Source organism: Letharia lupina, assembly GCF_014066315.1.
Source record: "Letharia lupina isolate WasteWater1 chromosome Unknown contig_25, whole genome shotgun sequence".
NCBI lineage: Eukaryota > Fungi > Ascomycota > Lecanoromycetes > Lecanorales > Parmeliaceae > Letharia > Letharia lupina.
Window position 1 is genome coordinate 18488 of NW_023502994.1, and position 24041 is coordinate 42528.

A 24041-nucleotide genomic window follows, 5' to 3' on the forward strand; every position below is an offset into this window, starting at 1 on the left:
TCTTGATATCGATGGCGCTATCGAGGACTTATATCTTAACGTTATGGGAATTACAGAGCAGGGATTCAGATTGCAATTTCATCTTTTGGGTATCATTATTAGCTGGTGACGAGAATTCTGCTACTCTCCAGCCGCATATCACCATCTGGATGTTCTTTCGCAAAAATGAAAGCTAAGCCGCAACCGGAGGCCTTAATATTCGCCACGATGTTGCTCCGCCCACACAACATTCATAGTCTCATCTCTGACACGACTACCATGTTCCGTTCGCTTACTCCAATTCCGAGCGTTCTGATCCTTGATACTGTCATTGAAATCCACAGGATCATTTCCCTGACTAGGTGGATTAACACCTGTGTTGCTAGGTGTGCCCGGCTCGCCAAAGTCCCATTTTCCAGAAGTGGTAATATCGGTCGCTATTCTGACTTCCCTGCGATCTGCGTCTGGTTTCGATAGAAGCGGTTGGGTATGACTTGTTTGGGCTCTTGGCGGAGGGGGAGATGTTGGGGGACTTGGAGATCTCGGTACGCCGAGCCGTGGAGAAGAGCCACTTGATGATGCAGATGAGTTGGTCGAGGAGCCAGGGCGTGTTACTGGTTGTCCGTCTCGCTCTTGATAGGATTGCCTAGCATGCTCTTCAAGCTGCTCTGTAGCGAGGATACAGGCCTTAGTGGCCACTCTCGCGTTGACAGAGCTTTGTTCTCGTCCTTGGATATGATATGCAATGTTGCTGGATGCTATGATGGCGCCTTTTACGGTACTTCTCTCGTTGCGAAGCTGAGATTTGAGCAATTTCCTACAGATCCTGTTAATAGTGTCCCTTTTCACCTCTCGAACTCCAAAAGAGTACATTTCTGCTTACACTTGGTGTCGAAGCTCACTAATATGTGCCTTGTCCTTCTTCTGTATCTTTGCCGCCGCGAGTTGTTCAATTTCGATCCTCAAATGAATCATAGTGATATACAAAGTAATAGTCGATTTTGACGATTCCAGCTTTGACCTCAACAGCAAGAGGTCCGTCCTCTGGAACAACCATCTCAACCGCGCAACCGCCTTTGCAATCAGATTGGCATTTCCTGGGTCGCGAAGTGGTCCGATATCTTCTAGAAACTTTTCGAATTCCCTCACATTCTCGTCCGCCTGACGGACGAGGTCCTTACAAATCTTCAAGACATCGAGTACTTCAGACACTAAAGGTATCAAACGTTGAATTGTAGCCCAGAGAGAACGCAGGAGTGTCGAAAACATGCTCATCTCCTTCGCAACGGCATTGACCTCCCTTCCCGCATGCGCTAGCGTTCTGGCGCAACACCTGAGCTTGTGACTGACTGTGTAAAGCGCGCCTGCAACTGCGATGATAGACGCTGCAACGGAGAGCGGATCCATTTTATTTTCATACCGTTCCTAAGTGACCGAAATTATGATGATGCTCAATCGCAGCGTTACGTCCCTCCTCAGGTCAGAAGGTGGGGCAACAAGGCTGAGATGTTCACAGCTCGCTCGTTCCTGGTTCGCCAATGCAGGTCGACGTTCTTGTCACGTCAGGGTCTATAAGGTTGTGCGATTGAATGATACCCAGAGCATCAATGAGCATGCAATTGTTCGATTTCAGCGTCAGATATTCGAACTAGCTCTCGTGCATTGCCTACCCTCTTGAACAGTCATCATCTATATCAAACAAACTTTTTCGCCTCACAGCATGTCCTGAAACCTTTTCGGTCAATACATCTTGAACCCTGGACCCCCAAGATTTTTTGAGATCCTGGGAATCTGACCTTCAGAGCAGGCCCAAAAAACTTCCGATAGCGTTTAGCGCGATGAAGCTCCAGCACCGTGCCCCGAGCCGTGAGCCATTGACAGATAAAGACCGAAAAGCAGGTTTGTTTCGGCTTGACGGACATGTACTCGAACTCTTTCAAGTTGTGAACAAGACTGTAGATCCACCATGCCTTGCTAGGCAACCGGTTTTCGACTCTCTGAAGGCCTGTTTTTCGCGCGCTCGCCCAACCAGTGCAATGTGCGAAGCGATTCCTCATCTGCACCGCAAGGAAACGGTAACATGCGCTTGTCCGCAGCTGCGTAGCTGCTTCTTGAGTACTTCACCCATGCCTTCGATTGAGCTCTAGAACTAGAAATCTCCACCAGCGATTGGAATTCATGTCGTTATTCGATTTTGGAGGATGAGTGTGTCTCTCTCACACAGACAGTCAATAGTCTTTGCTTTCATACCCACAGCAGATTCGTCACGAATTCCTGGGAACGGACGGACTATACTCCACAAGAGCGAAAACTGCCGACTCTATCAATTCAACCGCTTTCCACCTCCAACATCATTAGCTTCTGTGACAACAATCATACCGTCGTCGAAATCACGCCTGGCAATTCTATCCTAATCCTCTGCAACTCCTTTCTATATGGCGGCGAAGTGACCCCCTCGGGCTCTGTCAGTGCGCTATACTACAATTTTACAGGCAATGTGCAAAAGGGATGGGGTGCCCAAGCAGACTTCCTCCTGTGGGCGCCATCTACGTTGCGATTCCGATTGATCTTTTTGGCAGCCGGTATTCTCCGTCTGTCAATCCCTCGCATAAGAGTACCTTACATTCACGCCACTTTCGTTGCATATGCTTCTTTGCTGCACATGCTGTTCTCGTACGCGAAATGACGGCCGACTCGATCACGTAGAAGACGCAATCTGTGCCATCATACCCTACGTGAGAAGCACGAATTCCATGGAGGTCGCTCATGAGAGTGCGCAGAATGTGTTAGATGCCGCTGGCGCTGTCATGCAAATATGTATAAAACGAAACCGCCATGGGGAGGTAGATAGTTTGGGTATACCTTCTGGCACTGTCAGGTAGTAGGAAGCTGACGCAATGCTAGGTAGGGATAATATGCTAAAAGAGACGTGTTCCGGGCGCGAAATGGTGTGGTGGTGGTGTGGTGCACTACGAGTATGCCCGCTAGTGTTCCACAGAGTGTGATGTAGTACGAGGTCGGTATCACAGCACGTGGTGTAGTGTCCCCTCGAGGAGGGTAACATTCAAAGCTCAAGGCTGATCAATGGACCGCAAACGAGGACTAGTTTTTGTACTCTCGTCTCATAGCAACGAGTGCTTGAAAATTTGCTTCATAGACATCTGGGCCATGGAAAATCCGAAAGGTGATACTCGACACTGGAGGAGAAGCCTCTGAGAAACCTTTACCCAATTGACGGCAAGTTGCGCTGGCGGTGTTTACTCCATTCATGTAAAATTGTGTGACTGAGTTGACGCTCTTCCTTCTCGTTGCATCATTGTACCGACATTGTTTCAAGCCACTCGGCCGGACCTTGATGAAATTCAATGATGAAATCCTTGAAAACTTGTAGATTCATGAAACGAACACATAGAAACTTATGGCAGTGTCTCAGACTGTAGGAAACAGAATACTAGGTCGCCCTTTCGAGTCGTGAGGGCTTCAATAGACACCATGATTTGTTTGGTACCACATTCAGGGGAAGGGGGCTAGGCTTGGCATTGCTCGGGTGATCTTTTATGATGACTAAGTACAATTGCGTACGCGCGTCGCCGATCTTCATTTCCGACCATCCGCCACTCATCAGGCTAAAGACTTTATCCTTATCCTATGACTGCTATCAGATACTTCTCATTTTGCATCATTTTGCATCATCTTTATTACCTATTCATAAGACTTCATACATGTTATACTACTGTAGATGTTTTCCTCGCCTGACATCCTGCATCCGAAGCATGCCTCTATCTACCTTAGCCAGATAAAGGCTCAATGCCACACAGCTGCCGAACACGTCAGCCTCCCACGTTCCGGCCCGATGGTGGGGCCCCTTTTATGCATCTCCTCCACGACTAGGATTCTTAGGAGTTAGGATGGTGCTAAAAGGGAAATTAATCATTGTTTAGTACAGTACTACAGTACTACTACTACTACAGTACTACTACCAATGGCGGTACTCGCATAGTCTAGTCAAGCTATTTTACAGCCCGCGGGAGATCCGAGCGAGAAAAGAAAATCAGGAAGCGTGAACCGGGGATTCAAGAAGCACGCGGCCATGCCCATCCAACCAAACGAACTGCAACACACCGCTTTCAAACATTTACGTCGGCTGAGTCCTACGCTGTGCACAGCGTGAAAATACCAATCAATCCCTTTTTGGGGGGGATGTCATCCGGGACAGCTTTTTGCCCAAAACTTCGGCCCCCATCGCTCAACGAAATCCCGGGTGGAGAGGCGGACAAACGCAATGGTCATCGTGCAAGTATGCATCCGTGAAAGAACCCAATTTCGTCATGTTGTGTCAACACAAAATATATTTACTCAACAAGGATCCGTCTCCAGTGGTTCTCACGGCTAGGATGAAGCGTGAGACGAGAAGTACTCGAGAAAGGCTCAGCTGAGACTCTCTTGCCCCTCCAGAGGAGGTAGGAAGACCAGCCCGAAGACACTCGATACACTGCCTCAAGATATGTTTCACGTCGCGAGTCTTTATGCGCACACGCCACACCACTTCGGTTGATGGAACAAAGAAATCGTCCCGTTTGCTTTCCCACCATCGCATCGAGATGATGCTGACAAGAGCTGTGAGGCGGTGATGATGTGGACCCATTCTTCAAAAATGACTCGCCGCATCCCGTTGGTGGAAATTTGGGAAGTTGGGAAGCGGTAAAAGGAACAAAGTCTATCCTCTCGCCGAACTCGCGCTAGGTCAACCAACATACGGTAATAATAATCCCAAATCTTACATTCCTTAGTACTAAAAAGATCAACATGCCCACCTCTCCCGCGCTCTTTTTTTCCCCTCTGCTTCTTCTTCGAATCTTCTTCCTCCCTCTTGCATTGTTGAATTGCAAACCCACATTCATTGTTACCGACTTACCAACATTCACTCCTTTACAATTGCAATCAACTCGTGAGGCTAGCCCTCCGCTTAGCTCATTTCCGAATTCAGCTCCCAGCCACCGCTTTCAGCAAATCCATCAGAATCAGCAAATCCGTCAAAGCCAACAAACAAATCAAAATGCGATCCGTATACTCGACCCTCCTTTTCCTCGCGGCCGCCACCCCATTGCTCGCCAACGAAAAGTCCGACTGCCTGGCTCAAGCATCCCCCACCAATGGAGTCATCTACTGGACCGGCCTTGAAGTACCTCTCGACAAGGCCGATAGCTACGGCAACATAATGCCCGGCAGCAACAGCACCACCAAAGGCTGCATGCAGATAGGACAATGGGACGGACAGATTCGCATAGGCAAGCAACCCCACCCGGTAAAAGACACCAGAACCATTCTCGAAACGAACCCCGTCGGCCAATGGGCCAGCTACGACGTCAGCTACATCCCCGGCTTCTCCTACGCCCTCGCCTGCCTAGACACTGTTCAACAGACGCTCACCGGCGACAACACGGACCTCTTCGACGTGGCGGGCGCCTCGTGCGAAGACAAGAACGGATACACTTGCGTCGGCCCCGTGGGTGCATGGGGAGTTCGCGCTAGCGAAATGAGCGAAACCTCCTGCTGGAACTGCAACCCGCCCAACGCATTCTTCGCGCCTGTAGCAGGCGCAGCATATGTCTTCCCCGACGACAACGGGTCCGTCATCGCCGCCAGCTCTAATGCCATCCACTGCTGCGTCGGTAAGCATTGCCCATGGAAGAACCCCAAGGCCGGCACGACCAAACAGGGTACCTGCAGCTGCAACTCCGGCGCCGACAAGCGTGATGCGACGCCCGAGACCAAGCCCAACACCAAGCGACATCTCCACAGCCATGGCAAACACAAGGTTCGAGGCCTCGGTGAGATTGTCTAAGCAAATCTTGCGGCGCGATTGCTGGCCGTCTGCCGCTGTCGCCTTTCCATTCTGTATAATTGCATTTTAAGAATCTCGAGAGGACCCATCCCATCTTCAAAGATGTGGATTCATCATGGATTGGATATCTGGGCAAGGGTGTAGAGGCATCACGTGTCTCTTGGTGCATGAGCGAGGCTGACTACCAACGCCCAATGTAAAAAATCGGCCACATCAACACTCATCGCCTACGGTCGCTAACATTGTGGATATTTCAAATCATACCAATCAATCAATCTAGATGAGCAATTTCCTAGTGTACGAAATCAAACCTATCTCTATCAGACACCAACATCGTCCACGAACGTCCCCGCGCTCTCTAATTTGCCAACCTCGTATCCGTGCCCCCCATCACCCCCCCATGCCATCGCACCTCATCAAACTCGTAACCTCCACCACCTCCTTCCCCCCCTCACACCTTCACAAAAACCCCTTCCCACCGCGCGCATCCAACCATCGCTCTCCCAACGCAACCACGGCTGCAGTCCACACAAAGTTGTTTCGTTCCATCTAGCTCCCACCCCACCCCGACAACAAAAATCGAGCAAAACAACGCGAGCCTCCTGAAACCGGGTCTCCTGATCTTGGCACCGTTTGGCGCGCCGAGATCCAACTTACTGGAGTAACAATCAATCAATCTGCGCCATTGCTGGCGGCTATCCGTTACGACTGTTGTCTATTGTTGTTGTTGAAGGGTATGAATGGAAGGAAAGACGGTGCCTTGCGTCGTGCGTACGGAGATCAGTTACGAGGGGTAGAGAGCCTGCGATGCTTTCCGGGTCGACGGCCCAGGATACGATAGCGGCGTGTCTAAGAAGCCCGAGACCGAGTGCAGGCGGCCTTTACTCGTATTGGAGTAGAGAGAGAGAAAGGCAAAGGAGTAGTCTGCCATCCCACACATATGTACATTTTATTTTTCCACCTGTGCCATGTCAAGCAAGGAATCGCATCAGGCGTATCAGAGATTCAAATGGTTCGTTTATCATCACGGCGTGAGTCAAGCACAGTACTCTACAGTGTGGCAAAGCCTTTTCCTGCCCACAATTTCCTTTGAACTCTTCGCCGAAATCTCCCCCCCCCACCCAACCCTCATACGATCCTCAACCCGACATAAATCCCCAACGACCCCGCCACATCCCACCACCCCTGATCATAAACCCCCGCGTAGCCCCTCCTCGAAACCCTATGCATGAGCGCCGCGAAGTCGCGCACGAATTCCCAACTGATGGCCTCGGTCGCGCCGTCGTGAACGACGAAGCTGAGCTGGAAGGGGCCCCAGCGGACGACGAGGTCGGGCTGCGGGGGCGGGAGGTTGGGCATCCAGGAGGTGATGCAGCGGACGTGGATGTCGGCGTAGAAGTCGGACAGGAGGGCGGCGGCGGTGGCGGTGGGGATGAGCATGGTGAGGTGGGCGGTGCGTTCGAGGTAGAGGCCGTGGAGGGAGAAGGGGGGGCGGCGCTTTTGGAGGGCTGGGTCGGTGGTGGTGAGGGCGGAGGTGGTGGAGATTGGGGTGGCGGTGCATGGGGTGAGGAGGCTGGAGAGGAGGAGGATCAGGGTGGTTAGCCCGTGCAGTGGACATAGGATGCGCATCGTTGCGGATGATTTGGAGACGCCGGCTTCGATGGCTGTTCTCTATCGTTTATTTCAAAATATACAAACGGTCGTCATCCTCCGGCTCTCCGAAATGCTTTTCCCTTTGCGCTCAGCCCTGCAGACTGTTTCCAGAAGACGGATAAGCAGTGCTCTTCTATGCCTGGCCAAAAGTGCGCAGAAGGCTCGGGCATTGTTGCTTCTCGATCTGATCGCAGAGCAGGTGTCAACCTCCTTCCGCGCTTGCAAGAATCGCTCGTGCGTGTGCTAATTAAGGATTAAAACCACTTTTGCCATTTGCGCTCGTGCGTCCCCGCAGCATTTGTATGCAGGTGCGCACGGGGACTAGCTATTTGCCGCATTTCAGTCTCCATACACGAAACTGTTGAGGTAGTATGATGAAGAAGTCATCTCTTCCGAGGGGCAGCATAGTGATCGTGTTACAATGTCTTGCGTAAAGGAGTGACGAGCTTTGAGTTGACGTGGCGCTTTAAAGAAGAGAATGATCATTGTAAGAAGCGACATCGATCTGAGGGGCTCTGAAGAAGCGATTGATGCAGCACTGTCAGGTTTTGTCCCAGGGTGCTAAAGCGTTTGCAACAGTACTGACGATGGGGACGAATCATGGATGGGACTCATCCAAGCCAAAACACAGAGCAACTTTTGTAGCTAAGTCATTCTCAAATCGGTCCGTTACTTCGTGAATGTTTCACACCTTTCAAGCATCCTCCAGACCCTGATAAAGAGGCACGCCCCATCCACCACTGGGATTGTTGAACCTCTTCTGGTACTTCTTCCCTAGCCTCTCAATCGTAGTATAATCCTCCTCTTCCAGCTTGCACTTCGCCGACCCAAAGTTTTCCTTGATTCTGTCCGCATGCTGGCTCTTGGGTATGACACTACAGCCCCTGTCCATGCCCCAAGCCAAAGCCACCTGTGCATTTGTACATCCACGCTCTTTGGCAATCTCCGTGATGTCCTCATTCACCAGCAGCGATGGCGGCGTATCCTTGCTTTCACCGGGTGAGCCGTATATAGGGTTTAAGTTTGCGAGGGGGGAGTAGGCGGTGACGTCGATGCCGTTATCTTTGTGCCATTGTACGAAGTCAACTTGCTGGAGATACGGATGGAGCTCGAATTGGTGGACGGCGGGCTTAATGGTCGTTTGTTCGAGGAGCTGGTGCAGTTGGTGGGGAGAGAAGTTGGAGACTCCGATGTGTCGGACTTTGCGGGTGTCAAGAAGCTTTTCCATGGCCATCCAGGTCTGCATGAGTTAGTCTCAGCACTGTGTGTGGAGGCTTGCGAGGGCGCTGGGACCCACGTCAACGTAGTCAATGTAGTTCTTTCCGTCAGAAGACGCCACAGGCCAGTGCATTAGGTAGAGGTCGAGATATTCCAGGCCCAAGTCGCTCAGCGTATTGTCGAGGCCTTGCTCAACCTGATCAGTCTGGTGGCTACACCAGTACAACGCGTCAGAGTCGGTGTATGCTAGGAAGCCACGCAGTAGACTTTGGGAGCGTACTGATCATTCCACAACTTGGATGTAATCCAGACACTGGATCGATCCAGCCCCATCGTTTCCAATCCATCTTTGATACCATTGCCCACCTCTTTCTCGTTGCCGTAAATTGCTGCACAGTCCAAATGTCTGTATCCAGTCTGAAGTGCAATAGAGACTGCCTCTGAGGCATTGGATTTGTCGAGGTTCCATGTTCCGAAGCCCAGTAAGGGGATGGAAGCGATAGAGGGAGGATTGCTGGGGCTGAATGGAATTTGCTCCTGGGCACGGGACAGCCCGAACAGCGCCAGCGCAAGAGAGGAGAGCTTCGCAATGGATACCATTGCCATGATCATTTGTTCAAGGTCCGTCAACTGAAAAAGAGTTGATGGAGCTGTATTCGTAGATGCTGGACTCCATTATAGCAATGAGATTGATACATCTCCGCATTTTGGTGATGTCATCTTCATGCGGGTCTAGGTACAGCGCCGGCCATCCGCAACGGAGGACTTGCACAATATTATCTCGTAGTCCTCAAGCCGGCTACATTTGTAAACGGCTGTCAGGAATCAAATGGTTGCAAAGCTCGAATAAGTGGATGATGAATTAAGAGGACTTGGCCAAGGAGCACCCCAGGCAACGCCGAACGCCTACCACCAGCCCTTAATCCCCTCCAAGTCTCAGGCTTTCTCTCGGCCTCTCTCACCGTACCTGAGGGTACTGTCAGCGAAAGCTCCATGACAAGTATCAAGCGTGTTGGGTTCTATCGTGGATGGCGTCATTTTCGCTACACCAGATCGTAGCAAGGATGCACGCCCTTTCAGCGCTATGTACCGAAGGCCTACAAAGTGCAGGATAAGCAAAAGAAGCGAATGTCTGTCAGAAAGTTGAAATATGCAGGATGGCACATACAGCCGATGGAGCTACACTCGCCTCACCGGATTGCACGGAGGATGTATGTTCGTGCAAGGCTACACGCAATGGGCGCCCAAGATCACGAGGCGCAATGCAAGAGCTGGCACCTGGGACCCTCGCAATGAGAATACATACTCAATGACCGCCTGACCAGGTCAAGCTATTTCTCCGAGGATACTCCCGCTCAAATACGGCACGATCAATGGACCTTCCCCTCTTTCCGCTCTCCAGAAATTCGAGCAACGAATCGTCTCATTATCTACCAACCACGCCCAGTTGGTCACGAATGCCTGCGATATCTCCCACGCTGCACAACACAACATCAGCTATGCCGCGATTAGAGGGAAAGAAATACTACATACCGAGTGCATTCCACGGCTGAGAGCCCCAAATCGTGAAGGAGCCACGATGCATCTCATAGCAGAGCCGATCCTCCTGCTCATCGGTCATGACAGAAAGAAGGACATTATCCCTCAGCGATGGAGGAGTAATCATATCGAGGTATGGATGATGCGGCGTCGACAATTGCAGTGGCGTTGGGCTAAGATCATCCGGCGCAAATCCTGGATACGGATTCGATGTTGTCCATGGCGAGAGGGCATAGTCATCTGCGAGGAGAACTGGGTCTATGGCCAGCAAATTTGCATTCTGGAAGAAAGCTCGAAGCACAGAGTATTCCATGAGGCTGATGTAACGATGCTCGGCAAGCCCGGGGGTTGCGAAAATCCCTTGAATCGTCTTGTCAACATCATCTTGAAAAGGTGGAGAGTTGCTGGACGATGCGACCCAGCGTTCTTTCAGGACTTGGCTTGGCGTATCTGTCGTATCTCTCCAAAGGCTTTCGCTCTCGCTCCTGGTAGCCGCCTCCTCCGAGATTGCCGCTATTTCACATGTCTCTTTTGAGTGTTTAGGCCCATGCCTTTTCTTTGTCTTGTCCTTGGGTCCATGCGTTCCTGATTGGAGAGTCAACTACAAACTGGGGGAAAAACAAAACGTCATGCGACGAAACATACGGCTCTTCCTCTTCGCTAGCCTGTCCTGTATCCTCTTCCTAAGTGCCTTGTCTTCTACTTTAGTCCAATCATCTTTCTCGCTTTTGCTGTACTTTAGTCTGACCTGCAGATCCGTCGTTCCATTTGCGTCTCCATTTCCCGGAATGGTGGTCATAGTCGCTATGGCTTTTGCAAGAAGAATTACGGTAAGTGGGCAAGCCACAATGCTCTTAGAGATGTCAGAGATGTCAGAAATTAGCGTCCACCCCTGCCAAGACTCCCAGACCGAGTCCAAACAAAGCACCAGACATACGTACATACGTTCTCGTGTTGGCAGATGCTATGACTTTCTGACATTGGTATCTACTTTGATACGTCCGACTCTGATTTTTTGATAATAGCCTTGCTCATAGTGGGGGGTTTCGAGATTTCTGCCGCCTATTGGTAGAATATATAGCCTCTACATTACCCTGGGATGCTCACATTACCTTGTCATCAATTTCCACCGTGCCAGCATCTGAAATCTATCAAGATTGGTTGTACTTCATTCCTTACGCTTCCTTATATCAACATGTCTTCTGAGAAGTCCAGTTCATACCATGCTCGAGACTTTCCCAATCTATGCGGCTACGTTGCTATTGTCACGGGAGTTGCGCCGTTCTTTTAGGAGCCCTCAAGCATAGTCCCTAACGACAAGTGCTCACCCTTAAAACTGCAGGTAATTCAGGGATCGGATACAAAACCGCACTCCAGCTCGCTCTCCATGGCGCCCGAGTCTACATAGCCGGCCGCTCGCCCGACAGAGTTGAAAAGGCCATAGACCAGATGAAAGCATCCAGCGCGAAGCCACTCGACCTTCATATGCTCGAGATGGATCTGCAAAGCCAGGGGAGCGTGAGGGCAGGGGCAGAAGCTTTCAGAAGCAAGAGACGCGACTGGATCTTTTGATCAATAATGCTGGCGTACGCAAACTTTGACTCCTGTCAAGGCCTTCCTCGGGTCACAAGATGTCCGAGCCTGCTGACAACCTCGCCTAATGCAGATTATGGCAGTCCCCTTCCAACTCACGACCGACGGCTTCGAAAGACAATGGCAAACCAATCACCTTGCCCCCTTCTTGCTTACCAAAACACTGCTCCCGATCCTCGGGTCCACGGCCGCCTCTAGCAGTCCCAAGAACCGTGTCCGCATCATCAACGTCGCATGTGACGCAGCGCTGCTACCACCTGCTCCCAAGCTACTGGACCTGGCACGTCCAAACCTGGAATAGGATTCCCGTGCGATGAACGGATGGTACGTCACGCATCTCTCTCAACACCCAAAAATCAGGAAGAAATCAAGTGCCCAGACCATGCCATCACCCCTCTAACTCTTCACCAGGAAACGTTACGGCCACTCCAAAATCGCCTCCATCACCCACGCGCGCGCCCTACACGACCGCCTTGCCGGCAAGGGCATATCGGTCCACCCCGGCATCGTGGCGACGAACTTGCAGAGCGCGGACCCCAACCTCTTCGGCAATTTCGTGCGGCATATGGTACGCTGGTACGTAAACCCTTGCCTGCCTTTCCTTTCCCGACTCGTTTCCTACACCACAGCCGCCAGAAGCTCTGGGGGGAACAAACCATTCTCTCCGTCATCGTTATCATCAACCTTTATGTCTCTTCCTAGACCCAACCCATCTCATATCTCGGCGTGAATAAAGAAAAGAAGAACGGAAGAAAGCTGACTCGGGAACCCGCGTCTAGGGGTCTCATGCCGGGCACGCTCTCCGTAGCCGACGGGGCGACGTCGACGCTGTTCTGCGCTACCGGTGAGGAGGTGGGGGATATGTTGCGCCGTTCGGGAAGCTGGACAAGAGGGCCGATCGGTGGAATCAGGATGAGGGGCTTGTGGAGGAGCTGTGGGTGGAGAGCGAGAGGATGATCAAGGGGGCTGGGTTCTGATAGTGTGTGAAGTATTATAGTAAGCGGCATGCATCGTTTGAGGAATAGCGAGATTGTTTCAAGTGCCTCGTTGTTGTACCATTACATTAAACAGACCCAACACTACCTACGACATACACTAACCACATGCGATCCAAAACGCATAATATCCCCTCCCTCCATCCCCGCCCCCCTAATCCTCCCTCACCACCTAACCCATCGACGACCCCCTCTTCACCTCCTCCACCCACTCCACTGCAAATGCTCCTCCACCTTCTCCCTCGCCCCCTCATCGCTACAATGACTAACCAGCTGCCTCATCCCCACCTCCCCCTCCCCATCACTCCCACTCCTCAACAGATAACTCTCGTTCCACGCCCTGGGCGCTCTCCAACTGCTCCTCGGCAGCGGGGCCCGCGGCGCACCCCCGGCCCGGGGCGTGCCGTCCGGCGACGGGCGCAGGTAGAGGCTCCACGTGCGGGCCAGCTTGGGCGAGACGTGGTTGACGAAGGCGGCGGTGGCGGGCATGCAGCCGCAGAGGATGGCGGAGGCGAGTTCGCCGGCGGACCAGAGGGCCGGGGGTTGGAGGTAGTACGTCTTGTCCGGGTTGCCGGTGTGGAAGGAGACGACGAAGCGCATGATGGAGGCGATGCAGGTGCTGGTGCGCGGGCGAATTCATGTTAGCTGGCTGGCTGGCTGGCTGCATGTGCTCGCGACGTGTTCCTACAGGATCAGGACGTGGGGTGGGAGAGGAGGGGTGCGTACAATAAGCCGACGGCAAAGATGGCCAAGACGCCGATTTTGCGCCTGGTTGGGAGTTTGAGTTTTGAGATGCGGTAGAGTGGGAGGAGGAGGATTGAGAAGTCGGAGACGACGTTGATCGCGGAAGCGGCGATGAAGGCGGCTTGCAGGTTGACACAGCCGCCTTTGAGGGTGGGATTCCAGATGCGAGCGCGGGGTACGCATTGGAAGATGCTGGCGAAGAGGTAGGGGAAGTAGAAAGCGAGGTTGGCCCAGATGAGGATGTGGATGAGATGGTGGGTTTTGCCGGTGCCGGCTGTGTCGAAGAGGCGGCGATACATGAGGAGGATGGAAAGTTTGGCGAGGAAGATGGCAGGGCTGTAGAGGATTTCGGTTGTGTTTGCTAGCTAAAGTGGCTCTTGAGTACGGCTTCGCAGCATGTAATGTGCATCACGAGAGTGGCGAAAATTTACCTTTGCGAATTCTAAAACACGACCCAATGGTACATCCCATTGATGGACTCCGCCGCCATACTCGGCGGTGAAGTACATAGATGTACAGTACCCCACCAGGAATGCCCACGCCGTCGCGGAGGCATCTATGAAGGGTAAGCTACTCGCATAATTGATTTGCCATTCTAGATCTGTACGTACAGTCCGCCCATCCATGCGACTTGAGAATGAAGAACACTGTGCACAGTCTTATCCAGACGAATGGTGTGCTCACAGCCAAACAAATTGGCAATGTGATGTACACCCAGCGAACTTGGGAGGGTGGATCCGTGAGGTTGGGGATCACTCCGGGTGGAGGTTGCAAGCCTGGCCCTTGGAGCAGAGCCTCTGCTGCCGCTGCCATTGCTTGCGCTGTAGCATTGGAACTTTGCGCCATGGTGATTCCGCGCACGATATTGCAGCGCCTGTAGGTGACAGGCGGGTCGGTAAGTGACCGTGGTTGGGCCAGTCATTCTTATAAGCGATTTGAAGGGCCAAGCCGGTCTCGTGCGGCGTATTCAGATCTCAGACGGTAGAGGACCTGCATGGCGTGTTGTGGAGAACGGTTAGTCCCCGATGCAGACATGTGTTAAAAAAAACACCATCCAATGAAAAGCATTCGACGCTGGCCTGTGCGCTGCATATGTGGAGCAAGCGTTCAAGCATTTCCAGTCGAAATACCAAGCCTCGAAAATGCATGAGGCTCATGGACTCCTAAGAGCTTGGATGTGTCTTCTGACTTGCATCCTGCATGCGAGATGCAAGCTATGGAACTAGGGCGATCGTTTTAGAAGTTAGATGAGGCGTAGAACATCGCGATAGGTCGAACGGGCTTGAGCTTCTGTCAAGAAACGGCCAAGCGTTCTTGACCCGGGGTGCTTCAGTCTCTGCGTGCATCCGTGGCCAGGTTACCGGTGTCATGATGCCGAGCTGTAGACGGCTGACATGCAAGGGCCCTGTTCATGCCGTCCGTCTTGTTTCAAGGACACGGCCGAATAAGACCGTACCACCGTCGACTCAGCGGGTAAGGTGTACGTCATGAAATGACAGATTCGAACGTCTTTGGCGCAGATGTAGGCGCTCCAATCACCTGCACTCATTGCGTATGGATGGCTTAGCGGTGCTTCTTCTAGAATCGAAAGATTAGTGCAACCTCGAAGATTCTTGTCAGAAAGGAACGCACGTAAAAAAGCAGAGTCGATCACTCGGTAACGAGTCAGTCTGACAATAGGAGCATGCAAGTCAATGCCACGGAACGACTGGAAAAGGATTGCTTCGACAGTGATGATGAGCACATGCGAATAAAAGCTGTGCTCTTGTATGATTCGGTCTTCTGGAAATACGAGTCAGATGCGCAGCTGTTGACATTAATCTGTTCGCAGAATATTTGATTCATCGTGTTCAACAAGAGACTTGCTGAACCGATCTATTTCTCCAGTGACTCCGCCAGAACACACAGCCAGCTTGTACCTTTGCACATGTCGCGATAGACCACATCGTACGCTCTCTTATACACATCGAGAGAATCACCTTCAGAGGTCGAGCGCAAACGATAGTACCAAAGAGAGGATATTTTACCAAAGCCAGAAAATGTGGAAAATACGCGAAGCACGACGGACTGCGTGCTTCCTCTTTCCTCTTCTCCAGGGCGAAAGTAGACGCAGGCAGGCGCCTCAGCGCTATTTCCCAATCAGATTCAGCGGATGGATACGATGAAGACTATTGATCACCAAGCTTATACGAGCATGAATGAAGGTGGAAAGGTGAGGACGGGAAGAGCAAGCATCTCCGAAGAAGGCCTTGCCAGCTACCGTACTCTACCTCTACGTATGTAACAATCTTTTTCAGATCTAAGATGGAAAGAAAAGCCGAGAGATCATCCGCTAATAGTGCCAAGCCTCACTAGTCGCCCGGCTAGATCAGCCTCCAAGATACCTTTAAGGTACATACGGTAAGTACCTAAGGTAGCCTGGAGGACATTTACCCCGCAATCGAATTTTTCCTTTTTTTTCTCCTTTGAAACCGGAAGCCTCGGTCATTTATTATTATTATTGTTTCCATTTTGTTATTATTTCCAAGGAATTGGAGCAAGGATCAAAACCAGATTTCTATACGGGATACTTGGATGGCTGGGAAATCAATATTGTGTCTCCCAGCTCAATCCTGGTTGCTGTATCTCCCATTTCCCAATGTTCATGCTTCCCAGTAAAATATTCCAACCGCTTTGACGCTTATATCCACCAGTCCTAGAACCCGGTAGCACCATCACCGTTAGAGGAATCCTGCTTCCCCCTTACTATGACATTATTATTGAACCATTTAGGAAGGTGTGAGGCCTTTGTGATCTACTCTGCAGCCATATTCTGCACGCATCTGCAACTCCCCGAATTTCTTTCTCTTCGGCCGTTGGTAGCGAGCGTTATCGGACGTTTTTTGTCATCGTCTACAGGCCTTACACCAATACAAGCCTTATCTCAGCACCTACTCCATGACTAACCCATCAAGTCATCTTTTTCAACCTTGCCATGCAGCTAAAGCCCACCCACTGAGACTCGAATGCTTCAACCGGATTTCTACCTGCTCCTTTAGTAATTGGCATCGGCGACAACATGTGAACGGTCCGGATTGCTCGTCCAGAACCGAGAAACCAGGATGAAACCAGGATGATTCTGGAAGGTATCTATGCATCTCCCCTCACACCGCTGCAAATCCCTCGTGGTAAGGCTGCCTTGATGGAGACCTGCATGAGAATATGTGAGGGGCAATGCACCTCTCAATGCACACCTACGTCTGGGGAGCTTTAAAGAGCTCACAGTCTCTCCGAGTCTCCTCCTTTTCTTCCCTCACAAGTCTGCTTCTCTCTAGGCTCTGTTCTTACACACAGCTCTTTCCTCAAACCTTGGACAGCTATTCAAGCAGTCAGCCAAGATGCGGGGACTCTTTTCAGCTCTCGCAGTGTGCGCCCTGATCCTCGACGTCTCTGCCGCCGTAAAGCACTCACATCTTCGCGACGTATCGCGCAGAGGCCAAGAAAAGGCCAAGAAGGCGGTGCGTGAGGCTACATATGAGAAATTGAGCGCACGTCAAACAAACACTTCCACGCCTGCCACTTCTCAATTCCTCACCAGCACTACAGCCAGTCAGTCCATGTCCTTTCGTCACAACTGACACATGACTCACAATTTCGCAGAGTACAAGGTCGACTCGCTGCCCGATGTCAACTTTGACATTGGTGAGATGTACTCCGGATTGATCCCAATCGATGAGAAGAACGCCTCTAGAGCGCTGTTCTTCATGTTCAATCCAACCATTGGAAAACCCGTCGACGAAATTACCATTTGGTTGAATGGTGGACCCGGTTGCAGTTCCCTGGAGGGCTTTTTCCAAGAAAACGGCAGGTTCTTGTGGCAGCCGGGAACATTTGCGCCTGTGGAGAACCCATAGTATGATGTGTTCATCCTTTACACTCACGGATGGGACTAACATGGTCTAGCTCATGGGTGAACTTGACAAACATGCTATGGTATGTCTTACCGTCGCTTGAACCGATGTATTAGCGCAATGACTAACGTGGGATTTAGGGTTGAGCAACCCGTCGGCACAGGCTTTTCAATTGGCGAAGTCACCGCCACGACCGAGGAGGAGATTGCCCAAGACTTTATCAAGTTCTTCAAGAACTGGGAGAAGACCTTTGGGATCAAGAACTACAAGATATACGTGACTGGCGAAAGCTATGCGGGCCGCTACGTTCCATACATTTCTGCAGCGATGTTGGACCAGAAGGACAAGGAGTACTATGACCTCTCGGGTGAGTCGCCCTCCGCGGCCCATAGCAGTCTCCTACTTTGATCTCACGCGCGTCTACAGGAGCTCTAGTCTACGACCCTTGCATCGGCCAATTCGACTACACACAGGAGGAGGTCGCTGCCGTACCCTTCGTCATGGAGAACCAAGCCCTCTTTCAGTTCAATGCCTCGTTCCTCGCCCAACTCGAAAGTCTCGACAAGTCCTGCGGATACGCCGACCTCCGAGAAAAGTACCTCACATTCCCACCTCCCGGAAACCAGCCACCCGTATTCTTCAACACCACCAGCGAAGCCAACTGCGATGTTTTCGACATGATCGATGATGCCGCCTTGACAAACAACCCCTGCTTCGACATCTACGAAGTCAACCAGCAATGCCCCCTCCTCTGGGACGTCCTCTCCTTCCCCACCCAACTCGTCTACACCCCCGAAGGCGCTTCCACCTACTTCAATCGCTCGGACGTCAAAGCCGCCATCCACGCGCCCGCGTACGTTGACTGGGCCGAATGCGCCGTCAACCCCGTCATCGTTGGTGGTGCCGAAGTCAACGGCTACTACACCGGCGGTCCCGAAAGCGAAGGCGACCTCTCGGCCGATCCAATCCAGCACGTCCTCCCCCAGGTGATCGAAGCCACGAATCGCGTGCTCGTCGCGAATGGAGACTTCGACATGATCATCATCACGAACGGCACCCTCATGTCCATTCAGAACATGACCTGGAATGGCAAGCTGGGCTTCCAAAGCCAGCCAGCTACACCAATCGTCATCACGGAGCCGGATTTGCAATACGAGGCTGTGTTCGCGGCAAATGGGGCCGCGGGCCTTGATGGGCCACAGGGAACAATGGGTGTGCAGCATTACGAGCGTGGGTTGATGTGGGCGGAGACCTTTTTGAGTGGGCATATGCAGCCAGAGTTCCAGCCGAGAGTGACGTATCGGCATCTGGAATGGGTGTTGGGAAGGATAAATGCGCTTTGAGACTTGTTTCGGTGGCCGATGTAGATACATCCGAATATGAAGATAAAAGCCAACTGCTGTAGATAGAAATACCTTCTCACCTGAAGTCAGATGATTCCTCTTGACTTTGTGTTTTTCGACCTCTTTTTCTGTCTTACAACATCCCCAATCTACCTGTGAACAACCCTCCCAAAAAAAATCAAAAGAGTGCACGGAGAGACGATGACCTCATAAGGCAACCAACCCGACTTCTATCCGCTACTGCAACCAAACACCCTACAAAAAAGCCCCCAAGCCTTCCCCTCCCAAGTCTCCAACAAAGCACCCTCCGCCAAACTCAGACCTAATAACCAGACACAATACTCCCATTTCGTCTGCAGAAGGAGTACATAACGCACCACTGAAAAAATATTACTCCCCAACACACGAGCAAGGAAAATCCACACCCAACCTACCATCCGAACGGCCGACGCGACGCACCCATCGACCTAAAGCCCGCTCTGGAGTGGGCAGTCGATGAATCCATACCTGGCACCGACGTGGCCGGGTTTCGATCCCTGCTTGAGCGCATCAGCTACAGATTCATACGCTCACGCCTTCCCATCCGATCCTCTATTTTCAATGCGGGGCTCCTCACCACTGGCAGCGCTTTCCACCGTAGAGCCCAGAAATGCCGAACGGCCGCACCGACGACCGGATCTCCGTTACGCGGCGCCGTCCCGTTTCCTCAGGAAGAAAGCATCCAAGTCGGCCGTAGGGTCGAGTGACGGATTGCGGATGTTGGTCAAGGGTGAGAGACACATCAATCGCCTGGGTTCCAATAGTAGGCGCCGCAAACACTATGTATTCCCATCGTACCCAGCGCCGCAGCTGGCGATGTTCCAATTCGGGTCGGATGCGTTCGTCATGACGGCATCGATGTGGGTATCGATGGCACGGGCAATGACCTGTTCATTAGCCTGCAGACACATACGTGTTGAGCGCCGGCAGGAAGTGATCCGACTAGGCCAGAGCTGTCGGCAACGGGGTGACGGAGAAGTAGCCCGAGGCCGTGAAGGCCAGGAAGGTCGTCGGAGATCGCCGAGGTCACGTTGTTTGTTTTGCAAATAGGTGGTGACGGTGCCCATGACGTTTGAGATCTGATCGAGATGTGTGATTTTGGGAGTCGGGAGTGCCCGAGGGGGAAGAGAGATTTGCCGACGGCGATGGCCTGCTGGGCGCCGTTGAGCACGGTGTCGATGTGCTGGGGAAGCGATCGGGTCTGGAGAGCTTGGTGAAAGATTCACTCCCACTCCCACTGAGATTGCAAGAACCACTGAGCATTTGTGCGATTCCGGTGCTGAAATCAATGCGTCCGACAGCATTGGGGAGACTCCCCAACATACTGCCGCTGGACGTGGAGACTTGGTTGTTATGAAAATCCTATGCGATTGGGGTGCAAATCTTGAATTTGCCATAGAAGAATATAACCTTCTTGATATGGGTGCCCCTTTACCACCGGTAGAGTCTAATACTTTTGCTCACTAGGCCCAAGATTCACGTTGCACAGACTCGGCGATCTGGAGCTGTCAAAATACGTCAATACTCTTTTTGTCCAGATTTCGCCGATAGGAAGCACCTGCTAACAGACATCACGGACATGCCAAGCACGCCAAGCTTCACGCAAGCAATTCATCAGTACTATCCATCAACGGATCCCTCAGACCCTGAGAAGGCTGACGAGGATTCGTCCACACTCTATTGATCGGCGCTTCCCATGTCCAAAGAGACCCCCTATAGTTTTCTGCCACCATTGTCTCGGGGATTCCATCCATCTGAGAAGCTCCCGAGGTATCTCCAGCAGTCGTTGCGAACTCGAACGTCTCTTCAGGCCAACTCAGCTCAGTCTCCTCGGGGTTAGCGGTCACATCTTTCCTCTCAGGTGGCCAGTTTGTTTCCGCCGGGAAGGGGAAACTGGCGCGTTTGATGCTCAGGGAGAGCCCAACTACTGATGGCGGGTTTTGAGTAGGCTGATCAAGGCGTATGGCAGTCCAGGCAGTGAGACCGCGTGGTGCATGAAGGCAGCTATTTGGGATATCGTGTTGTTGGGCTGCAAGGTCGAATGTCATTGACCACGCATCTGTTCCGAGTGGAATAGTAGCACTACTACATTTGTGAAAGTCTGGGTTCTGGATTACCCACTGCGCGGCACCGATAGTAATGATGACGCTACTACCGGCATCTGGCTTTCCGAAAGCCTTGGTCTTGCCTGCAAACTTGATAGTGAGGACGCAGGCATCATATTCGCTGAGTAGGACATTGAGCGGTGTCAAGAATATTGCGCTACGATCCACCCTTCCGGTAGCATTCCTCAAGTAAACATCTTTCGAGTCGAAATGGTGACGACTAAATACAGCTTGATATCTCCCACCAGTTCGTAATTCTTTATTCGTCCCAAGATCGCCAGGACATAAGTTCGTGGCATCCTTGATCAGTGGGCTGTCTCTTGGCTTTCCCGTCAGCGTACGCAGGAATTTTGGATGAATCCTATAGAAATTGTTGTTGGGTTCTTGTTTCTCTAGGAGGGCGTTGACTTCAGCAGCGATAATGTAATTCCTAGAGTGTTTGGCAAACTCATCCGCCCAACATTCTACGGCAAATGCATCACTTTCAAAAACAGCGTCTTGAGTCGAAGAGGTATGGCCAACGACTAAGCCAGTGTTGGCATGGAAAACTGGACCACCTGAATTACCTTCGGAGACAGATCAGTAGGAACTCAGAGAAAGATTTTATAGACTTGCCTTCGAATTGATCCATGTCCGTTGTATATGTTCCATAGCCAGCAATGACGTGCGAGAAAGGATCGCCATCGTTGCCCACAAGCGAATGCCGCAGCACGTGGCCCCTTCCAGAGACTTTTAACTGCGTGCCCAAAGGGCTGCCGATGTTGTAGACTGGACTGCCAAAGCTCGGAGGTTTCGTTGATAGCCTTGCTTTCTTTAGGAGAGATAGCTGATTTGGTGTCCCTCTCAACTTAAGAACTGCAGAGTCCCATCTTCGCGCCCAACGAGCAGTCTCGACCGGGTCTGTTGGGGCGGGGGCAGGTCCGTGTGTGTCACAGAGTACAACTCTTTCGATATTAAAGACCTGTGAGTCTGTAAATGTCTTCTTACTCACGACATCGCCAAGCCAATTGAAAACCACTCTCAGCTCGTCCAATTGACTGTCAAGTAAGGCCTTGTCCAAGCAATGCCCCGCCGTTCCCACATACCCATGACCAAGATGATAAGCTGAGCAGAATCTTGGACCGATGATGTACTGACCGGCTGGTGCAAAGCGGCTGACGAACTCAGTCGTACCGCTCGGCCACTCTAAAGCATCTATTTTGCCGGATAGAGCTTCGGCTTCAGACCCGACATAGGCTGTAGCTGGATTTGTAGCACTATTACAGAAACAGTGCCTCAAAAACTCCTTGTCGTATTGCACGCAATCTGCGAGGTTGTTTCGCCATATCGAGTTCAAGTCGGTTTGTTTGCGAGAAGGGTCGTACACCCAAGAGTGCCCCACTTGAGTCCAGCCAAATTCGGGCTTCAGGACCGTAATGATACAGGTAGCTTTCACGTTGCTGAATCAAGTCAGTCGTGGAGTAAATGGGAATACAGTCTTCAGGCTGATTTCTGCTTAGAAGAGGCAGGATAAGCAATGAGGACTCACTTCTCAACATTAGCAAGCCCGGTTCCAGAGATCGCCGCGTCAGCCTCAATCCTGTGATCAAACTCAAGCGTGTGTGGGTCATCGAAAGACCTATCGGTGACGTCCCAATCATTGTAGCGCTCAACCAGAGGCATGAGGAGAGCAAGTAGCCCCTATTAAAGTATATTTAAGCCAATAGCAGACACTTCGGTCTCTGCGATGTTCGTTTTGGGAGAAAGGAAGACGCTGTAGCGCAGAGCTGATGATTTAGTCAACCAATCTATGGTCGCTGCACCGTTCCCTCTCGGAACCTGATACGCCGTGAAGGTGGTTACAACGATTGTGGGAAGCAAGGTGAACAGATGCACCGATGAAAAGGTATCATGCCGCATTATCACCACGTAGTTCGCACGCAAAATCCTGGGCGCCAAGACTCCTGGCCCAAGATCTCGAATAGCGACCTGCCTGAAGGGCTGCCTGGACAATACATGAGATCTGCTTCGGAAGTCCGCTTAACCTGAGCTCACTCTCGGGTCCATTGTCACTATCAGGCGCGACTGAGGTAAATTTCTGAAAATACATCTATGCGCTCCTAGAAAATAGTTTTAGGGTCCTCGGTTACAGGTACTAGTACAGGGTCGCCTTCCGACGGTAGGGTTAGGGCTGCTACTAGCGCTGTCCGATTCTGCCACGTGCCTTTTGTTAACAAACTCCCTCGTGGATTAATCATTCACTCTCAATCTATCCATCATCCATTTGCGGGTATTGTATCGCTCCACAGCACCGTGGGCTCTACGCAACATAACAAGGGTTGTGCTTGATACGCGTTCTTTACTCGTCTTGAGCACGCCGGGCCTCACCCGTTTCATCGACTAACAGGACCTTAAGGCGCTCCAAGGTTCGCCATGGCCTCTCGTGCAACAGATCGAGTAACTACTCCGCCGATGCCTGCCGAGTTCCTCCAGCAGCTCTGTAGGAACCTCGATCAGCCTAATCTCAAGAGATGTCGCCTTGTCTGCAAAAACTTCAGCTACGCTGCTGAGAATTCCCTGTTTCGCCAGGTTCTGTTGAAGCGCAAACTTGTGAAGGCCATGTGTTATAGCGGGATAATGCTCTGGAATGACCATCTCTGCATGGACTTCAAGAGTTGGTCCAAGTATTTCGTTGGGCAAGGTTTTCACTTACGTGATAAGACCACGATAAGTAAATTTGCGAAGAGTCTCACATCGGGAGAAGTTGAGATGCACTTTCAAAAAATTTGCGCTCACCATCACAGCGAACAGCTTATGCGGAAATTTGACATCGAGACTCAAGATGTGACTAGCGATCTCGCCAAGCTACCACAACTTGAAGAGGTTCGCTTCGCCCGCGGCGAAGATTTGCTTCACTGAGTGATGGGCTAGTCTATGATCAACTGAGCTCCATCGCGCGAGAGACTTTGGTAGAGCCCAGTCGGTTGGTGGATGTGAATTCCACGCAGGACAATTCACTGCCCTATTGACAGCCGCTCATACAGTCCAGAAACCGTTAAAAACGGTCAAAGCGCTTGGTATCCCTTGGAGTGTTTTACAGCAGTCCAAAGAAGTGGCAG

At 51.6% G+C, this 24041-nt stretch overlaps 9 protein-coding genes across 9 annotated transcripts; 3 read left to right on the top strand and 6 right to left on the bottom strand.

The window, feature by feature from the left end:
• Window positions 1-192: 192 nt before the first annotated feature.
• On the bottom strand, window positions 193-1386 carry HO133_006515 (uncharacterized protein; the record flags this gene model as incomplete). Its single annotated transcript, XM_037297413.1, has 2 exons — window positions 193-796; window positions 863-1386. The coding sequence occupies 2 exons, from the start codon at window positions 1384-1386 to the stop codon at window positions 193-195; spliced, it is 1128 nt and encodes a 375-aa protein (XP_037147123.1).
• Window positions 1387-5035: 3649 nt separating this feature from the next.
• Window positions 5036-5824, top strand: HO133_006516 (uncharacterized protein; the record flags this gene model as incomplete). Its single annotated transcript, XM_037297414.1, has 1 exon — window positions 5036-5824. One exon carries the CDS (start codon window positions 5036-5038, stop codon window positions 5822-5824), a length of 789 nt encoding a protein of 262 aa, XP_037147124.1.
• A 1224-nt stretch (window positions 5825-7048) lies between these two features.
• On the top strand, window positions 7049-7426 carry HO133_006517 (uncharacterized protein; the record flags this gene model as incomplete). Its single annotated transcript, XM_037297415.1, has 1 exon — window positions 7049-7426. The coding sequence occupies one exon, from the start codon at window positions 7049-7051 to the stop codon at window positions 7424-7426; it is 378 nt and encodes a 125-aa protein (XP_037147125.1).
• A 745-nt stretch (window positions 7427-8171) lies between these two features.
• HO133_006518 (uncharacterized protein) lies at window positions 8172-9301 on the bottom strand (the record flags this gene model as incomplete). The annotated part of the gene is made up of 3 exons (XM_037297416.1): window positions 8172-8717; window positions 8775-8907; window positions 8976-9301. The coding sequence occupies 3 exons, from the start codon at window positions 9299-9301 to the stop codon at window positions 8172-8174; spliced, it is 1005 nt and encodes a 334-aa protein (XP_037147126.1).
• Window positions 9302-10220: 919 nt separating this feature from the next.
• Window positions 10221-11033, bottom strand: HO133_006519 (uncharacterized protein; the record flags this gene model as incomplete). The annotated part of the gene is made up of 2 exons (XM_037297417.1): window positions 10221-10819; window positions 10880-11033. The coding sequence occupies 2 exons, from the start codon at window positions 11031-11033 to the stop codon at window positions 10221-10223; spliced, it is 753 nt and encodes a 250-aa protein (XP_037147127.1).
• Window positions 11034-11891: 858 nt separating this feature from the next.
• HO133_006520 (uncharacterized protein) lies at window positions 11892-13422 on the bottom strand (the record flags this gene model as incomplete). The annotated part of the gene is made up of 3 exons (XM_037297418.1): window positions 11892-12077; window positions 12589-12759; window positions 13093-13422. 3 exons carry the CDS (start codon window positions 13420-13422, stop codon window positions 11892-11894), a joined length of 687 nt encoding a protein of 228 aa, XP_037147128.1.
• A 92-nt stretch (window positions 13423-13514) lies between these two features.
• Window positions 13515-14379, bottom strand: HO133_006521 (uncharacterized protein; the record flags this gene model as incomplete). The annotated part of the gene is made up of 3 exons (XM_037297419.1): window positions 13515-13931; window positions 13998-14122; window positions 14178-14379. 3 exons carry the CDS (start codon window positions 14377-14379, stop codon window positions 13515-13517), a joined length of 744 nt encoding a protein of 247 aa, XP_037147129.1.
• Window positions 14380-16943: 2564 nt separating this feature from the next.
• HO133_006522 (uncharacterized protein) lies at window positions 16944-18799 on the top strand (the record flags this gene model as incomplete). The annotated part of the gene is made up of 5 exons (XM_037297420.1): window positions 16944-17154; window positions 17206-17458; window positions 17509-17538; window positions 17597-17823; window positions 17883-18799. 5 exons carry the CDS (start codon window positions 16944-16946, stop codon window positions 18797-18799), a joined length of 1638 nt encoding a protein of 545 aa, XP_037147130.1.
• Window positions 18800-20436: 1637 nt separating this feature from the next.
• Window positions 20437-22605, bottom strand: HO133_006523 (uncharacterized protein; the record flags this gene model as incomplete). The annotated part of the gene is made up of 3 exons (XM_037297421.1): window positions 20437-21424; window positions 21510-22382; window positions 22472-22605. The coding sequence occupies 3 exons, from the start codon at window positions 22603-22605 to the stop codon at window positions 20437-20439; spliced, it is 1995 nt and encodes a 664-aa protein (XP_037147131.1).
• Window positions 22606-24041: the final 1436 nt, after the last annotated feature.